General features: G+C 35.2%; 2 protein-coding genes and 2 pseudogenes across 2 annotated transcripts; 1 reads left to right on the forward strand and 3 right to left on the reverse strand.

Annotated features, from left to right (window-relative positions):
• Nucleotides 1-184: 184 nt before the first annotated feature.
• Nucleotides 185-2,930, reverse strand: LOC114742204 (B3 domain-containing protein At5g42700-like; annotated as a pseudogene).
• Nucleotides 2,579-5,217, reverse strand: LOC114742210 (origin of replication complex subunit 2-like). Its single transcript, XM_028930488.1, is given in 7 exon segments — nt 2,579-3,157; nt 3,249-3,344; nt 3,347-3,475; nt 3,743-4,022; nt 4,188-4,320; nt 4,749-4,855; nt 4,936-5,217. Coding segments are annotated over 7 exon segments (1,077 nt in total). The 5' UTR covers nt 5,068-5,217; the 3' UTR covers nt 2,579-2,957.
• A 1,849-nt stretch (nt 5,218-7,066) lies between these two features.
• On the forward strand, nt 7,067-9,432 carry LOC114742209 (endoglucanase 25-like; annotated as a pseudogene).
• Nucleotides 9,433-9,553: 121 nt separating this feature from the next.
• Nucleotides 9,554-11,126, reverse strand: LOC114742205 (glycolipid transfer protein 2-like). The gene is made up of 7 exons (XM_028930485.1): nt 11,104-11,126; nt 10,811-11,026; nt 10,666-10,721; nt 10,445-10,575; nt 10,230-10,365; nt 9,942-10,085; nt 9,554-9,847 (listed from the first exon to the last, which is right to left on the reverse strand). The coding sequence occupies exons 2-7, from the start codon at nt 10,974-10,976 to the stop codon at nt 9,812-9,814; spliced, it is 669 nt and encodes a 222-aa protein (XP_028786318.1). The 5' UTR covers nt 10,977-11,026; nt 11,104-11,126; the 3' UTR covers nt 9,554-9,811.
• Between the last annotated feature and the right edge of the window lie 3,231 nt (nt 11,127-14,357).

Raw genomic sequence — 14,357 nt, forward strand, 5'->3', positions numbered from 1 at the left:
GCAAAAATAAGTCAGTAAGCTAGCCAAGTAAGAAGCTATAACCGTGAGTAAACAGTAACCACAAAAGTATGTGGCTTTTTAGAAAAAAGAAAAAAGAAAAAAAAATGAACTATATCTTTAGAATAATTGATAAGATCAAGCTCAAAGGAAGGTCTGAATGAATCAAAAGTCAATCTTACATCACCTTGAATGCCGTAGGTCTGATTAGCTGAAACACTAATGCGTCCCCATGAGCTAGGTTATGAGCAACCGCAAAACCCTTCCATCCACCGCTAAGTCCATTTTTACGGGCCAAATATACCGTGGGATACTCATCCCCATCTTCATCTATCAAAGTAATCATTTCGTCCTGCTTTGGCAGATTAGTCTTGCAGAACTGGACTGAAAGACCCTATTGTCCAATATTGCCACTTTAATTAGCGCTTTATAGACTGCAGGACGTGTATAATAAACGAAACAATTTTTCTAAGCATTCAAAGAAACTAATTCTCTTATGCAGTACAGTGCAGAGGTCACAATTGTTGCTGATGCTGAGCATAGAGGATTTTGGGTGTTTTCGTACCAAGACATAAGTTGTCATATAGAAGGCAACACATGCTAAGATGCTCTATCTGAAAGAAGAACGTCTTTTGAAGAGTGAGAAAACAAAGTTTGAGTGACCAAACAGAGTCAAACAACAAATACATTTCGGTTTTCAACTACCTTGTTATGATTTAAGCGCTTTCTACTACTTGACAAGGAATACAAAATTAAGAAAGGGAACATAGATTACCCTAAACTAACATAGAATGCCAGAATATTACAACTTACCAGCCAAACCCCCCGCTCACATGCGACGGAAGCATTGGCTTTATGAATGTCGGATATTCAGATTCTAAATCCGAGAGTAACTTCTCTGCTTTTGCCAAAGCTTCCTCCCCTCGCTTCCTCTGATGCTTGTCCGCGGTTTGATAAATTTCTTCGGGTCCCATAAACTCTACACACGTAAAGTATGTTAATTTTTTTCTATTAAAAAATCATAGTGGTCATATATCTCTGACTCGCGAAACTTGAGACCACGAGTACCTTCTAGGTACTGCCACGCGATCAATAACCACCTGTCCAGATGAAAGACCACAATGCAATCAAATGCAAGGTAAAGTAGAAACCATAAATGGGAAATGGAATCATGAAAAAGCTCACTTCTTTGTAAACAGGAGCGGGCATGTTTGCCACACGGCCAGACCTCCTTACAACAACAATCTGCTTCTCCACTGAACGAGTTTTGGTGTGCTTCATCTGTGGTAAAACGAACAAGGAAATAAGATATAATGATTTTGATACAGGACAATGTACAAATGCTAGAGGGTAAAGAGTACAGGAGAGGGCTTGGGAGAAGGGGAATTTCGTAGGCTTGAGAAAGCTGGTGCAAATTAAGGGCTTCGATTCTCTTCTTGTTTTCCTCCAATCTTTTGCGGCGACTCTCCTCGTAGGATAGTTTAGTCGCGCACCATTTTTTCAACACAATCTTCGATCACACTGTGCTTTCTTGTGTTCTTCAGCCAAGCTTTTGAGCTTAGAGAGCACGGCAATGGGAGCTCCCGTTCAAATGACCGTTGGCTTCCCACTCCCCGGAGTATGGGCACGGGCCTCGAGGTGTTTTCTCTGTATACACCATACTCCTACTTTGCCTATTGATTCATGACTGAAAATTTGAATCGCCCATTATTGATTAATTAATATTTATAGCAGTACTATATTCTTTTTAAAGAAGTTTTTAACGCAAATTACTCTTCTTTTAAAAAAATTAAATTGTATCTTGATCCGCCTAAATTGTAGTCCAGGACATGTGCGAAAACATCAGAGGACCTATAAACAGATGTAAAGAGGGTAAAAGAATTGCCTCACAGATACAGTTCTAAGTTTTTGATCTCATGCAATTACATCATTTTAGGGAGTGTTTGGGAATGTCTGTAAAACGAGTTAAACTCCTTCACATATTTATTTCGTAAACTGTAAAAGTACTTTTAAAACTATAGTTTGGTTTCTATTTAAATACTCCCTTAGACAAAATGAAGAACGTAATATTTTGCAAAATTTATTATTACCGATTCTTAATATAAAACCTCATTTGATTTTTATTTTGATTCTAAATATAAGACTTCAATTCACTTTATCTATCATATTTATCTTTTTTTTTTAAAGTAACCCTTCTAATAATAATAATTCTGGCTAATAAATTTAATTAACAAAGATATTTTTAAAAAAATAACACATATTTATTACAAATAACCAACTTAACTTATTTTCTTAATTTACTCAAATTAGTCAACTGTCTCTTATATTTAAAACCGGAAGCCCGGAAGTAATAGATGTTATAGATAGGTATGCTATTATTAGTCATCAAAGCCTCACAATATCTTAACAAGCCATATTATTCACAGGTTATGAATAATACGACGACTTATTTTTTAGGGCTTATGAATATAATGCGTTCAAGATTTATGAATCCCACCCAAAGGGGGGGGGGGACAGCCCTATGTATAGTCCTCTCTCTTTTCGTCCCTTGTTCTACTACCATTCCGAAACACGCACAAAATTTCAAATTTTAAGGTCCGAAGCTACTGTTTCCATTCACCTAGCTTCGCTAGATACACAATAAAATCCAGATTACTGTTCCATCAGTCTATCCACAACATTTGCATGACGAAACGCGAGAGGATGGCCCAGAGCCCAGAAAGAATAGCGGGTGACATAAATGAGCCTGTTAAACTTTTTCCTCGGCTCGTGAGCGTGGGATAGATTTAACGACCATGTAATACTTGTTATGCCCAATTTGACCCCTCCACAAATCTAGGAGGTAATGAGCTGTGCATCTGGTTGAGAATCCGATAGTGACAGATGAAAATGAAAATTAACATTGCATAAGCAACTTCTTTCACTAATGCCATTTGGTTTCATTCTAGTCAAAATCAACACTATTGATTGATCTCCAGCAACACCTTCTGGAGTGCTTCAGCCGCCAGAGGAATGAATAAGCAATCTTGACCATCGGAATGCCTCCTAACCTTGATCAATTCATGGTCTTTAAACTCAGTCAAGTGGGAATTCAGTGTAACCTGACTGCTTACAAGGAAGCGTTCTCGACAGACCGAGTAAAGATCACTGATTGGCATGCCTGGATGATAAGGGCAAAAAATTAGCAAATATACATGCATATGCTGTTAAATGAAGAACAGCATATCCAAGGAAAAATTGAAGTAACTTGCCTTCCTCATCAAGATGAGAGAGTTGATGTTCTGCAAGAACCTTAAATACACTCTGGGCATTGGGTGTCAAACTTTGCAATACTATTGCAGCTGTTTAACACTTTGATTGGAACCACCCTGAGCGAGAATCAAAGGATAATACATCCCTTCAACCTTGTATGGGGCAAAGGTGGGGACGTGATACCAGCACCAATTAAATTGCTTGTGAAACATATTCTTGTCCCAGACTACAAACAGAACCCAGATGGAGATCCTTAGGCAGTAGACGCAGCTGAGAACAATTTTAAGGTACTAGTGCATACAGCATATATATAGCAGCATATTAGCCTCAAGAAAAATTTTAGATATTGGGGTTCCTGAGGGGCCACAAGTTAGCACGTAATCCCATAGTCCATTTTAAACCAGACTACCAGATATGATAACATATAAAGTTATAAACAAATACAGCAAATATTTCTTTATAAGATAACAACTGAAATAGCAAATATACTTACGAAGAGGAGCATTTAAATGGTCAATTGAGGCAACAACACGAATGTGGGAACAAGTAGCTAGTCTAGCAAGATACTGTTGGGTTTCAGAGTCTCTCAATCCAGGCCCATCAATATTGTGAATGACAACACAAACAAAACAATCTTCCTCTTCTGTTTCTGCTCCATCCAAAAATGCAAGAAGGTCTTCCATGGATTGAGAACTGAATGGTTGCTCACTTTTGAGAACCTTCTGTTTAGTTTTTACTTGATCTGATAACAATTCAGCTAAAGCTATCACAACCTATATTCAGAAACATTAACATTTGTCATGCATCATGAGGAGGATGAGTTCTTAAAATGTGATTGTATCTGCTTACAGATGAACATTTACTTTTCTCCGGTTTGCATTTTCTATTCTGGTTCTGTTAAAACACACATTTTTGGAAATGCAAATGCTGAAAGGTACCTGTTTTAAGTTTATGGCTGGAAGATAACCATTGATAACAATTACAGAATATTCAGCCAATGCCGTCGAAGCAAAATCTTCAAGTAAAGCCTTCTTAGACCCAAAGCCATACATTAGTAAGGAAAAATCACACCTGGCTCGTGAATTGTGGGGAAAAGTGAGAATCCAATCTACAATATGGTACAATTTATCTAATTGGAAGTCTCAACAAATTAAAAGCTATGCCGCTAAGAAGCAACAATGGACGTTGACAGAAGACGCCAGCATTACTTTAGGTAGCATAAAGCTTTGTGCCCTTGTTTAAAGATTATTCTTGATAAAGGATCCCGTTAACCGGCAATCTTGAGGAATGCAATACATCTCTGTTCATACAGAAAATAGGGTTGTCTAAATTGTTATACAGTAATTTCAAGTGAAGTGCTCCTATAGCAGTTGATTAATACTGTGGAGTTATCCAAGGCATTTCAACAAAATTGCTGGCAAACACATTGTGGTATAACTAGAAAGATAAGAGATACATTTGCTTTTGTATCAAATTAGCAACAAGCGGGAGAACCATACCTTAGGGCAAAAACCCATGCAGAATATATATTTTTATAACCATCAATTAATGTGGCAATCTCCTTCTCATGCTTCGGCTCGATATTGGCTGCTGCAGCCCTCAATTCCTATATATAGGAAAAATTTAGATATAGCAGCAACAAACGTGTATAGAATGAAGGGGAATGAGTCCTAGTGGTTAAAATACCTGTTCATCGACAACGTCAATGTCGGAAAGCTTGTGAGTTGATTTCTTGCTCGAGGAGCCCAATTCCTTTGCCAAAAAATAGTTTCTCGAGAATCCCAATTCTCCATCTTCCTCTTCACTGTTGATGTCCATACCTCTAAACCCAGCTAAATTTCAAGAGGCTTTTAGTTTTCCCGATCCCTACCTCAAGCCAGATACGCTCACTAGGTTTATCGGGTTAACAAAAATATAGCCAAAAGAGAATGAACCAAAAAAAAAAAAAAAGGAAAGTCAAAATGCTTGAAAAATGGAGTTCTGCGACTGGTTATGACGGTTGGTGACAACTGACAACGGCGGCAGGGAGCTGGGTTCCGAAGAGGGGGCAGAGAGTGGAATCATGCGAATGAGAGAGAAAAAAATAGGCGGGAAGGAATAAGCGGGCTTTTATCTTATCTATAAAACAGGGGAAATTTTTTTTTTTTAATCTTATTTGTAAATTATTTCATTAAATTTTAACGTCAATGTATTATTTATTATAGTGTATTTTTTTATAGATAGTGATTGTTTTTAAAAGTGTATATATTAAATTAGGTAAAGTTGAAAATTTATATTTTAATAGAGAATTAATACATTTTAAAATTTTTTTATCTATATAAAATATAACAGAAGTGCTTTATAAATAAAATCAGAAGAATATCATGGTTTGTATTTTTTTAAAAGAAAAAAATTATATCCAATCTTTAATATAAGAGCTAATTTGATATTCAATTTAGTCCTAAATATAATATTTTAATTCATTTTGTCTCTCATATTTATCTATTTTTTCAAAATAGTCCTTATATGAGTTACACATATTAAATGTTTCATCAAATAATAGTTCTAACTAATACATTTGTTAGTAAATATATTTTGAAAAAGATAATACCTATTTATTACAAATAACTAAATTAATTAATTTTTTTATCTACTTAAATTAGCTAAATAGCTCTTATACTACTTTTGGTCTTAATTATAAGTCTACAAACAAAGATTTTATAAGTAGGACCAGATGTAGTATTAAGAGGTGGGAGAAGTAGTATATTGCTACCCTAAATTTTGGAGAGGGCGAGCAATTTGCACACATAATATAGGGACATTCCACAAGGACCATCTTAGAGAAACAGGGATTGTTTTAAGACATAATAAATAATCGCAAGTATAAGAGATTGTTTTAAGAATATTATTATATTGAAAAAAATCAGTTAGCCCACCAATTAAGTGATAGAAAACTAAATTAATGTTTTTATTGAGTATTAGATTGAAAAATATATATTAGATAAACTATTGCAGGAACTAACATAATATTTTAAAACAAAAAATGCTTTTGATGTCATATTCATTAAAAAAAATTTTATCCCTAAAAAAATATTGAGATACTTGTGCATGGACTCTCTGACTTTTGGTCTAAACACCGCTGCTTCAGCTTGAGATGACACATAATATTAAGATCTCATAAACTAGGAGAAGATGAAGCTGTTACGTGGACCGTACAAGAGGAAGAGAAATCACGAATAAGGTCAGAGGAGAGAGGTCGCCTGAATTCCATTTTCGTCTCAGGTAATTCTTCTTGACTAGGGGGTGTTTGGCATTCTCAAAACTGCGGTTTCAGAAGCACTTTTCCGCAAAACGAGGTAACCTCCTCTATATATTTACTTCGTAATCCGTAAAAGCATTTCTAAAACCATGATTTGATTTCTATCCAAATACTCTCTAAGTAATAACGAAAAGGTAGTAGGTAAAGCTTTTTGCAATTTGGAAGATTGCGAGGATGACAAGTCTGGAGGCTGAAAATAGTTTTTTGGCTTTCTGCCTGTGACTCTTTAGGCATCATAATGGTTCCATTTGGACGGCAAACTAAAGACAATCGCATGCATTGATATATCCGTCACATCTTGATCCCAAAAAAGTCACATTTGATTTTTTGGCGATAAAGATAATGCATGTTTGTCTGTTTGTTTTAAAATATGTTTCACATACTTGTTCTACTAAGAGCTAGACATGACTAAGTTTGTCCCATGGGCCAAATGAACCGATTAGGCTTGAAGTCGCTTCTTTCAAGGTAGTGCATGATCAATTTTTCATTTAATAATTTCATCAAGTAACAACATCGTCAATGATCATGCCTCCAACAGAGTCTTCTGCTTTTGAAACAGAGAAGCACCCTGTGAGATATGCCCACACGGTTTCAGAGGGAGGTCGCCTTCTGCCTTCAGCTAGCCGCTGGAACTCCACAGCCCTTGACTGTAACCTTGCCCCTAACTCTTCCACTACTTATCATCCTATCCCCTCCAGTTACACAAAATCCGTTGATTACAGTCTTGCTATCACTGACAGGAAACACTTCTATCGTTTCCTTTTTATAGTAGTATCAATCATTTTTCTTGTCATAGCAGCTGTTCTGCTGGTGCACTTCTTGTCTCAGTCTCACAAGCATAGGCACCAAAGATCTTCAGGGAATCTCAAACTTGCAATCAACCAAGCACTAACATTTTATGATGCCCAAAAGTGTACTAATTTGTGTCTCTATGTATTTCCCATTGACCATGTCAAAATTTTTATTTTCTTCTAGATGTTATCTAAAGAGAAACTTTATATTTGCAGCTGGACACTATCCAAGGAATAGTCCGGTGAAATTTCGAGGAGACTCAGGGCTGGAGATGGGCTGAACACACCTGAAAATCTTATTGGTGGATTTTATGATTCTGGCAATAACATTAAGTTCACCTTCACCACAGCCTACACAGTGACCTTGTTGAGTTGGACCGTGATAGAATATCAGGGTAAATATGCTGATATTGGTGAGCTTGATCATGTCAGGGACATAATCAGATGGGGTAGTGACTACTTGCTCAAGGTGTTTGTTCTCCCAAATGTAACTGCTCAAACCCCCTTGATACTGTATTCTCAGGCAAGTGATGTGGAATTTTGTGTCCCATAATTCATATTTACAAATTAGGGAAATATAAATTACGTTTTTTTTTAAATTAAATTTCACCAGGTTGGAAGTACTGTTGGAATAATAATGGGGAGCGTAATGATATAACGTGCTGGCAAAGACCTGAAGACATGGCTTATGCGAGACCAGTTTCACAATGTAATAGCTCTGCCTCAGACTTAGCCGGTGAACTTATTGCAGCACTATCTGCTGCGTCGTTAGTATTTCAAGAGGACAAGGACTATTCAGCAAGACTAGTCAAAGCAGCAAAAAGCCTTTATGATATAGTTACTGCTGAAGATCCTTCATTGCAAGGGAAGTACACGACCAATGATGTTTGTGGAAAAGAAGCAAGAATGTTTTACAACTCATCTGGCTATGAAGATGAATTAGCATGGGGAGGAACTTGGCTGTACATCGCCACTAGAAACATATCTTATCTTCAGTTCGCTGCTGACACTTTCAAGTCAGCCAAGAACAATGAAACAGATTTGGACAGAGGGGTCTTCTATTGGAATAATAAGCTCAGTGCTACTGGGGTAATTTCTGTCGCACCTTGTATAGAATTTAAGTGTCGACTTTCTGCTTTTTATTCCATAAAAAAAAAACGATTTTTGTAGGTTTTACTATCGCGCATTCTGTACTTTCAAGACCCCGGCTCGTCTCAAGATGCTTTGATTTTGTCATCAAACTTGACAGAATCCCTCGTGTGTTCTTTTTTATTTAACAAATATTCTAGCAGGACACCGGGTAAACTCTTATCAATCATGATTCTGTTGTTTTATCTGGAATTATTAAGTTTAATTAATGGAAGCTTATAGATGGTTGGTTCATAAGTATATGAACGTGCTATATATTACACTTGTAGGTGGGTTGATCATCTTAAAACCTGCTGATGAGCCATTACTCCAATACGCTGTAACATCATCTTTTCTCGGTAAATTGTATAGCGATTATCTTGATCATCAGAAACTATCTGGCGCAAGTTGCGACACAGATGTATACTCTTTGCAGATGCTTCATGATTTTGCCAACTCTCAGGCATTTGCCCACTCTTTAGTCCTTAATTGTAATATCAACCAGTGCAAATAGAGGCTGACTTAGTTTCGGTCTATTCTGTGTGCTGTGTTCAGGTTAACTACATCCTGGGACAGAACCCGATGAAGATGAGCTATATGGTTGGTTATGGAGACAAGTTTCCATTGCAGGTTCATCATAGAAGTGCATCAATCCCGTGGGATGGTCAGCAATACAGTTGTGATAGGGGGAAAAGATGGTTGAACTCAGAAAGCCCAAATCCACAAGTTCTTTTGGGAGCCATGGTAGGAGGACCGGGCCTACGTGATAATTTCCTAGATGATAGGAAACAACCAAGGTTCACTGAACCGACCATAGCAAACAATGCTGGTTTAGTTGCAGCACTTATTGCTCTTCAAGATCCTCCGCTCTCAAATTCAAAAGATGTGAAGGACTCAATTTTGGGATGGAAATGATGGGTATAATTGAAATGCTTCTGATTATTCCTCTTGATTCCTCCACTATCTTTAGAGTCTTGTTCCAATGCTTTCGTAAGATTATGAAAGTTTAGGAAAAAGAAAGGTTTGTAAAGCGAGTACTATAATTAAAGAGCTTCATTCGAATATCAACAATTGGAGTATAGGAGGATGGAGCAAGATGTGAGGCTGTCCTTTTTCCTTTGCTTTACACGGCTGAAAATTATACATCTGTGTGCAATATTTTTGTCTGAATTCCTCTATTCTCTTTATGGATCTTTCTGATTCTTAAGAAAACATTTGGCGAACATGATGCCAAATGCAAGATTCTGTTAACAAGATTACTATACAAGATATTTACATGTTTACATGAAGAGTCGGTAAGAAACAGATACATGTGCAACAAGAAACTGTGCATTAGCTATTAACTTCATGCGGCCTTGAGGTTGTTCAAGTCGTAGGCTTTCTGCAGAGTGAACATGCATTAGGCAATTAGAGCCACAGGCAATTAACTGCACCAACAAGTAATATTTTGTTGCGAAGCATAAAATTGAGCTTACCAGAATACAATGGATACCCTCAAGAAATGGCGCAAGCAAAGAAACCAAAATCTTAATTTTCTCCGTTTGGGTATCATAGCTTTCATCGTTTGCCTTGAGGAGATCTATAAAGCTTTTACTATCGGGCACTAGTTTCAAAGCTACCTGCAAAAGTATGCACGTTACCTTAGCAGATGGTGAAGATTCAGAAGCAAGACAAGCACAATAAACGTCAGGGTTATAATATTTAGTGGTGAAATGTATAATGGAGGTACATTCATTCAAGAGATGAAGAAATGTGTGTTATACTCTGAAAGCAGCTGATGAAATCCATCCATGCCATGGTTTCAAAGTGATGTTATAAGCCTCTTGCACTGCTTCCTCCATATTTATCCCAGAATCTCTCGACAGTGTCAGTAATAATGCTGAGGCGAAATCCAAAGATCTGCAGAGCAGATACTTCTAAGTGAACATCACCCAATTTTTACGAGGGAATAAGATATTAATATATAGCATATTATCACCTAGTAAGCCAAACAAAGGCCTTGCTGCAGCTGGCCCCCTTCTTTGCGTTGCCTTCCCTCGTCTCGGTTTTCAAAATCTCGACCAAATTTGAACTCAGTGAGGAATTTGATTCAAGAACCATTTCCAGTCTCTGCAGCGAAGTGGTTTCAATGGTTGCTCTGTGGATTTACCTGAAGCGTAGGGAAAGTAATAGAGACCTGTAAATTTGATTGTGCCTCACCTTAATATTCTGTTGAACGTCTTGTCTCAAAACAGTCATTGTTGGTCCTATCTTATCTGCAGAAGCATGGATCATAGACAAGTAGTAAAACTTGTTAGGCAAACATTTGGGGTTGAGAAGACAGAGATCAAGCAAGTAAACCAACCCAGGACTTGTAAAACCAAGTAACATAGAGATAGGAAAGGTTTCGTGGGGATTAGCGCAGCTTCATGATTATCTCCAGGTTTAACGAGAACCAACACCGAAAGCTCTTCAATGGCAGAGCTTATCTCTGAGCTCGACCTAATCTCTGTACTCTTCTTCTGCTTCATTTCTCTCACTTTCCCTCCTTCCTCCTCTTCGTGTTTTGTCCCGACTCTGACTATATATATTGCTCACAATTAGTGGGGTTACCATGTCCGTATAATAAATTAAACACCTTTACTTCGACTTGCTTACTGTAATCAATTGCTCCAGAATAATACACAGGCACAGAGAAAAGACTCCCATGAAGATGACACAACTACTAAATAAAATCAAGTGGCAGCCTCGTCCTTGTTGAGCGAGTCGCTTTATTTTTTAATTATATTTATTCTTAATATATTTGCTATGAATTTTCTGGTGTCAGCCATTGATGGTGACCTTAAATTTGACCTTAGAGTTATCGACTCTAATCCTCCTCCCCCCTTACGTCAGTCCAGAACATTATCACTGAATAAACTAAACCCACGTAGGTCCCATACCGGAAAGCGATATAAGCCAGCACAATCTAGCCGTTGATCTCAGGGAAGACTGGGCTCGTGGGTTTGGGAGTGACACGTGGAAGAACATGATGGATAGGGGAGAGCTGGCTTGCGTCATGATGTGGGCTCCACAATTGGGTTGAATACGACAATCATGAGGCCCATGGCATATGGTGAACAGTCAAAAGCAGTTTTTACCAAAAGAATAAAGCTAAATAATTAAATAAAGTAGCCCTTACTTTCACCATTGATTTGAGGACGTGAAGATTAGCTTTTGTGAAAGTAATCCACACTATAATTAAGTATTCTTTTAAATAAGTACACTTTCATGTAGAACACGCAAGTACGTTTACGTGTATAAAGCGATAACTGGGGAAGGCATTATTATTTAAATAATTATATAAACCAACCAAGATTAATTATTAGTCCGGAGTAGGAGTTTAAGACAAACTTATTTTCTAGTGGCCTCGGTTCAACTTGCTCTCAGCATGAAGAATTTGTTAATGGATAATCTGTGTTGACTAATAATACATATTTTACGATTATTTTTTGTATGCACTGGGTTGTTATTTTTATGTTTTGGTTGAGTGTTGTGCGGTTCCATGATGATAAAATATCCGAGAAGGAGTTTTGCTCAAGCACATCATAGTTTGTATAATCGTTCTTAAAAAGTATTTTTTATAAAAAAAATAATACTTATTTATTATAAATAATCAATTAAACCAAATTTTTAAATTTATTTAAATAAATAAATTAGTTTTTATATTTGAAATTGAAGATAGTAAAACAATGGGATGATAGCAAAGAAACTTAAATAATTTTCAGTTCTCGTTATGAGATTTTATTTTTAAACTATAAACAGGGTTTTATAATTAAAATGGGAACTAATATACACCAATGATCATCCGTGACGTCACAATTTTCTTGCTGCCCGTTGCACTTGAATCCCAATGAAAACGCGCCATCCACGAATGTACGCACACAGAGATAAAGAGACACGTATATACAGGCCAATCATTAATAGATGTCAGCTTATTTTCTATACTACGAGTATCTTTTATATTTAACATAAGAATCAGTTCAACGTTTAATTTAATCTTAACACATAACATTTTAATTTACGTTGTCTCTTAAATTTATTTATTTTTTTAGAATACTTCTTGTTATAGTTATACATATTAAAAATTTCATAAAATAATAGTTTTAGTTAATGTATATTATTAGTAAGAATATAATAAAAAATAATACTATTTATTACTATTAACTAATTTGACAAGTTTTGTTAGTTTACTCAAAAGTATATATACTGTATAGAGAGTGCCTCTCCCCACCCGCACAAACCAGGCATGAATCAAGCCTTGCCTCTTTAATTTGCTTCGTAAACTGCTATTCCACTTTTTTGTCTAAGGACGCGGAATGCACAAATGTATGGCAGCATAATGAATAGAATAGATGATACGGTAAGGAGGAGAAATTAATCGATCATTATTTTTTCTCCATTTTAATTAGATTTTAGTTTTTTTTTATTTCTAATAGCTTTTTATATTTTTCTCAATTGTAAGCATTAGTTCATATATTCATAATCCATTTAAGTAGAGCTGACTTAAATGCTAGCTCAGTTAAAAAAATATTTTTTTAAAAAAAGTAAAATTAGGGAATTAAATTTATTAATTATCAATGTAAAAATTAAAAAATATATAGTATTTTGTTCATAAAAGTGTATGTCAGTTGAAATTTGTGTCGTCATCAGCTACTAACTTAGTTTTTCTTACAAATTAACAAACTATGAGTATAATTAAGAAAATTACGAAGATCCAATAACAAAACTAAAAAAACTTGATCAAAAATAAAATAAAATTATATGGACTTTGTATGCTAATTTTCCATGATAACAAAGCCAATTCTTACACGTAAAGGACTCGTAAGACTGCTAGTTTTACGACAAATTAAAAATAACAATATACCCCTTTCTGATGCTATTTATAACGTCCTTTAAATATTTTTCACATAAATTAAAAAAAATCTTAAAATTTATTAATTCTATATTAAAATATAATAACTTTTCAATTCTTTCCCTATTTGATATATACAACTTTTAAAAAACAGTAATTATCTACACTACTTATTTGGTCCTATTTATAAGACAGAATAAGAAGACATTTTTTAGTCATATTTACAAAGCATTAAGAGAAATCTTTTATAAGGACCTACAATCTTACCTTTTATTTTTTATTGTATTGATTTTGTTTACATGGGGTATAATATATATTAAATAAGGATGAAATTAGAAAGTTATTGAATTTTAAATGAGAACTAATGAAATTTAAGATTTTTCTTCATTTGTTTGAAACACGTTAAAAGTGACTTATAAATAAAAAAAAAGAGAAGTTTAATAAATAAAGGGAAAAAATACATTTATAGAAAAAATTTAATAAAATGACTTATAAATAAGGAAAAAAAACCTTCTCTTTCTATTCTATATGAGAAACAAAGTAGATTGAAATTTTATATTTATGACTAAAATAAAAACCAAACGAGCTCTTGTACTAAAGATAGGAAGTGTTATTAATTGAAAAAGAGAGGAAAAGATATCACCCTATCGCTGAACTTTTTGTTCTTGATCATGCCTTGTGTTGTTCAACGAATCTGGTAAATGAATTATGTTGTTTATGACTTATAAATAATAAATTTTATAATTATATTTTGTTTGGTTGAAAAAAAGGGGTTAAGCCCAGTACAATTAATTGATGATTATTCTTCTAGGAATTTCAAAACCAGCAGCGTCCTGCTTAACCAAGACTTCTACCATATGAGGAGGTGTTGTCCATATAATTATATTGAGCATTGATATGACTGGTATCGAATCAGATTTAATCGATCGAATTACTCCTCCAGTCCTAATTATAAGACTCAATTGACTTATTTGAGAAGATTAAGGAAGTAAGTTAAATTGGTTATTTATAATAAATA

Source organism: Neltuma alba, unplaced genomic scaffold (assembly GCF_004799145.2).
Source record: "Neltuma alba isolate B1F8T4 unplaced genomic scaffold, ASM479914v2 tig00003682_pilon, whole genome shotgun sequence".
Lineage (NCBI taxonomy): Eukaryota > Viridiplantae > Streptophyta > Magnoliopsida > Fabales > Fabaceae > Neltuma > Neltuma alba.

What these genes read in the sequence shown, in the direction of transcription:
- LOC114742205 (XM_028930485.1), bottom strand. Translation starts at nt 10,976, where the DNA reads ATGAAGCAGAAGAAGAGTACAGAGATTAGGTCGAGCTCAGAGATAAGC. An exon ending in ACGTTCAACAGAATATTAAG is followed by an intron (nt 10,576 to 10,665) that starts GTGAGGCACAAT and finishes ACTTCGCTGCAG; the next exon opens with AGACTGGAAATGGTTCTTGA. An exon ending in TTTCATCAGCTGCTTTCAGA is followed by an intron (nt 10,086 to 10,229) that starts GTATAACACACA and finishes ATACTTTTGCAG; the next exon opens with GTAGCTTTGAAACTAGTGCC.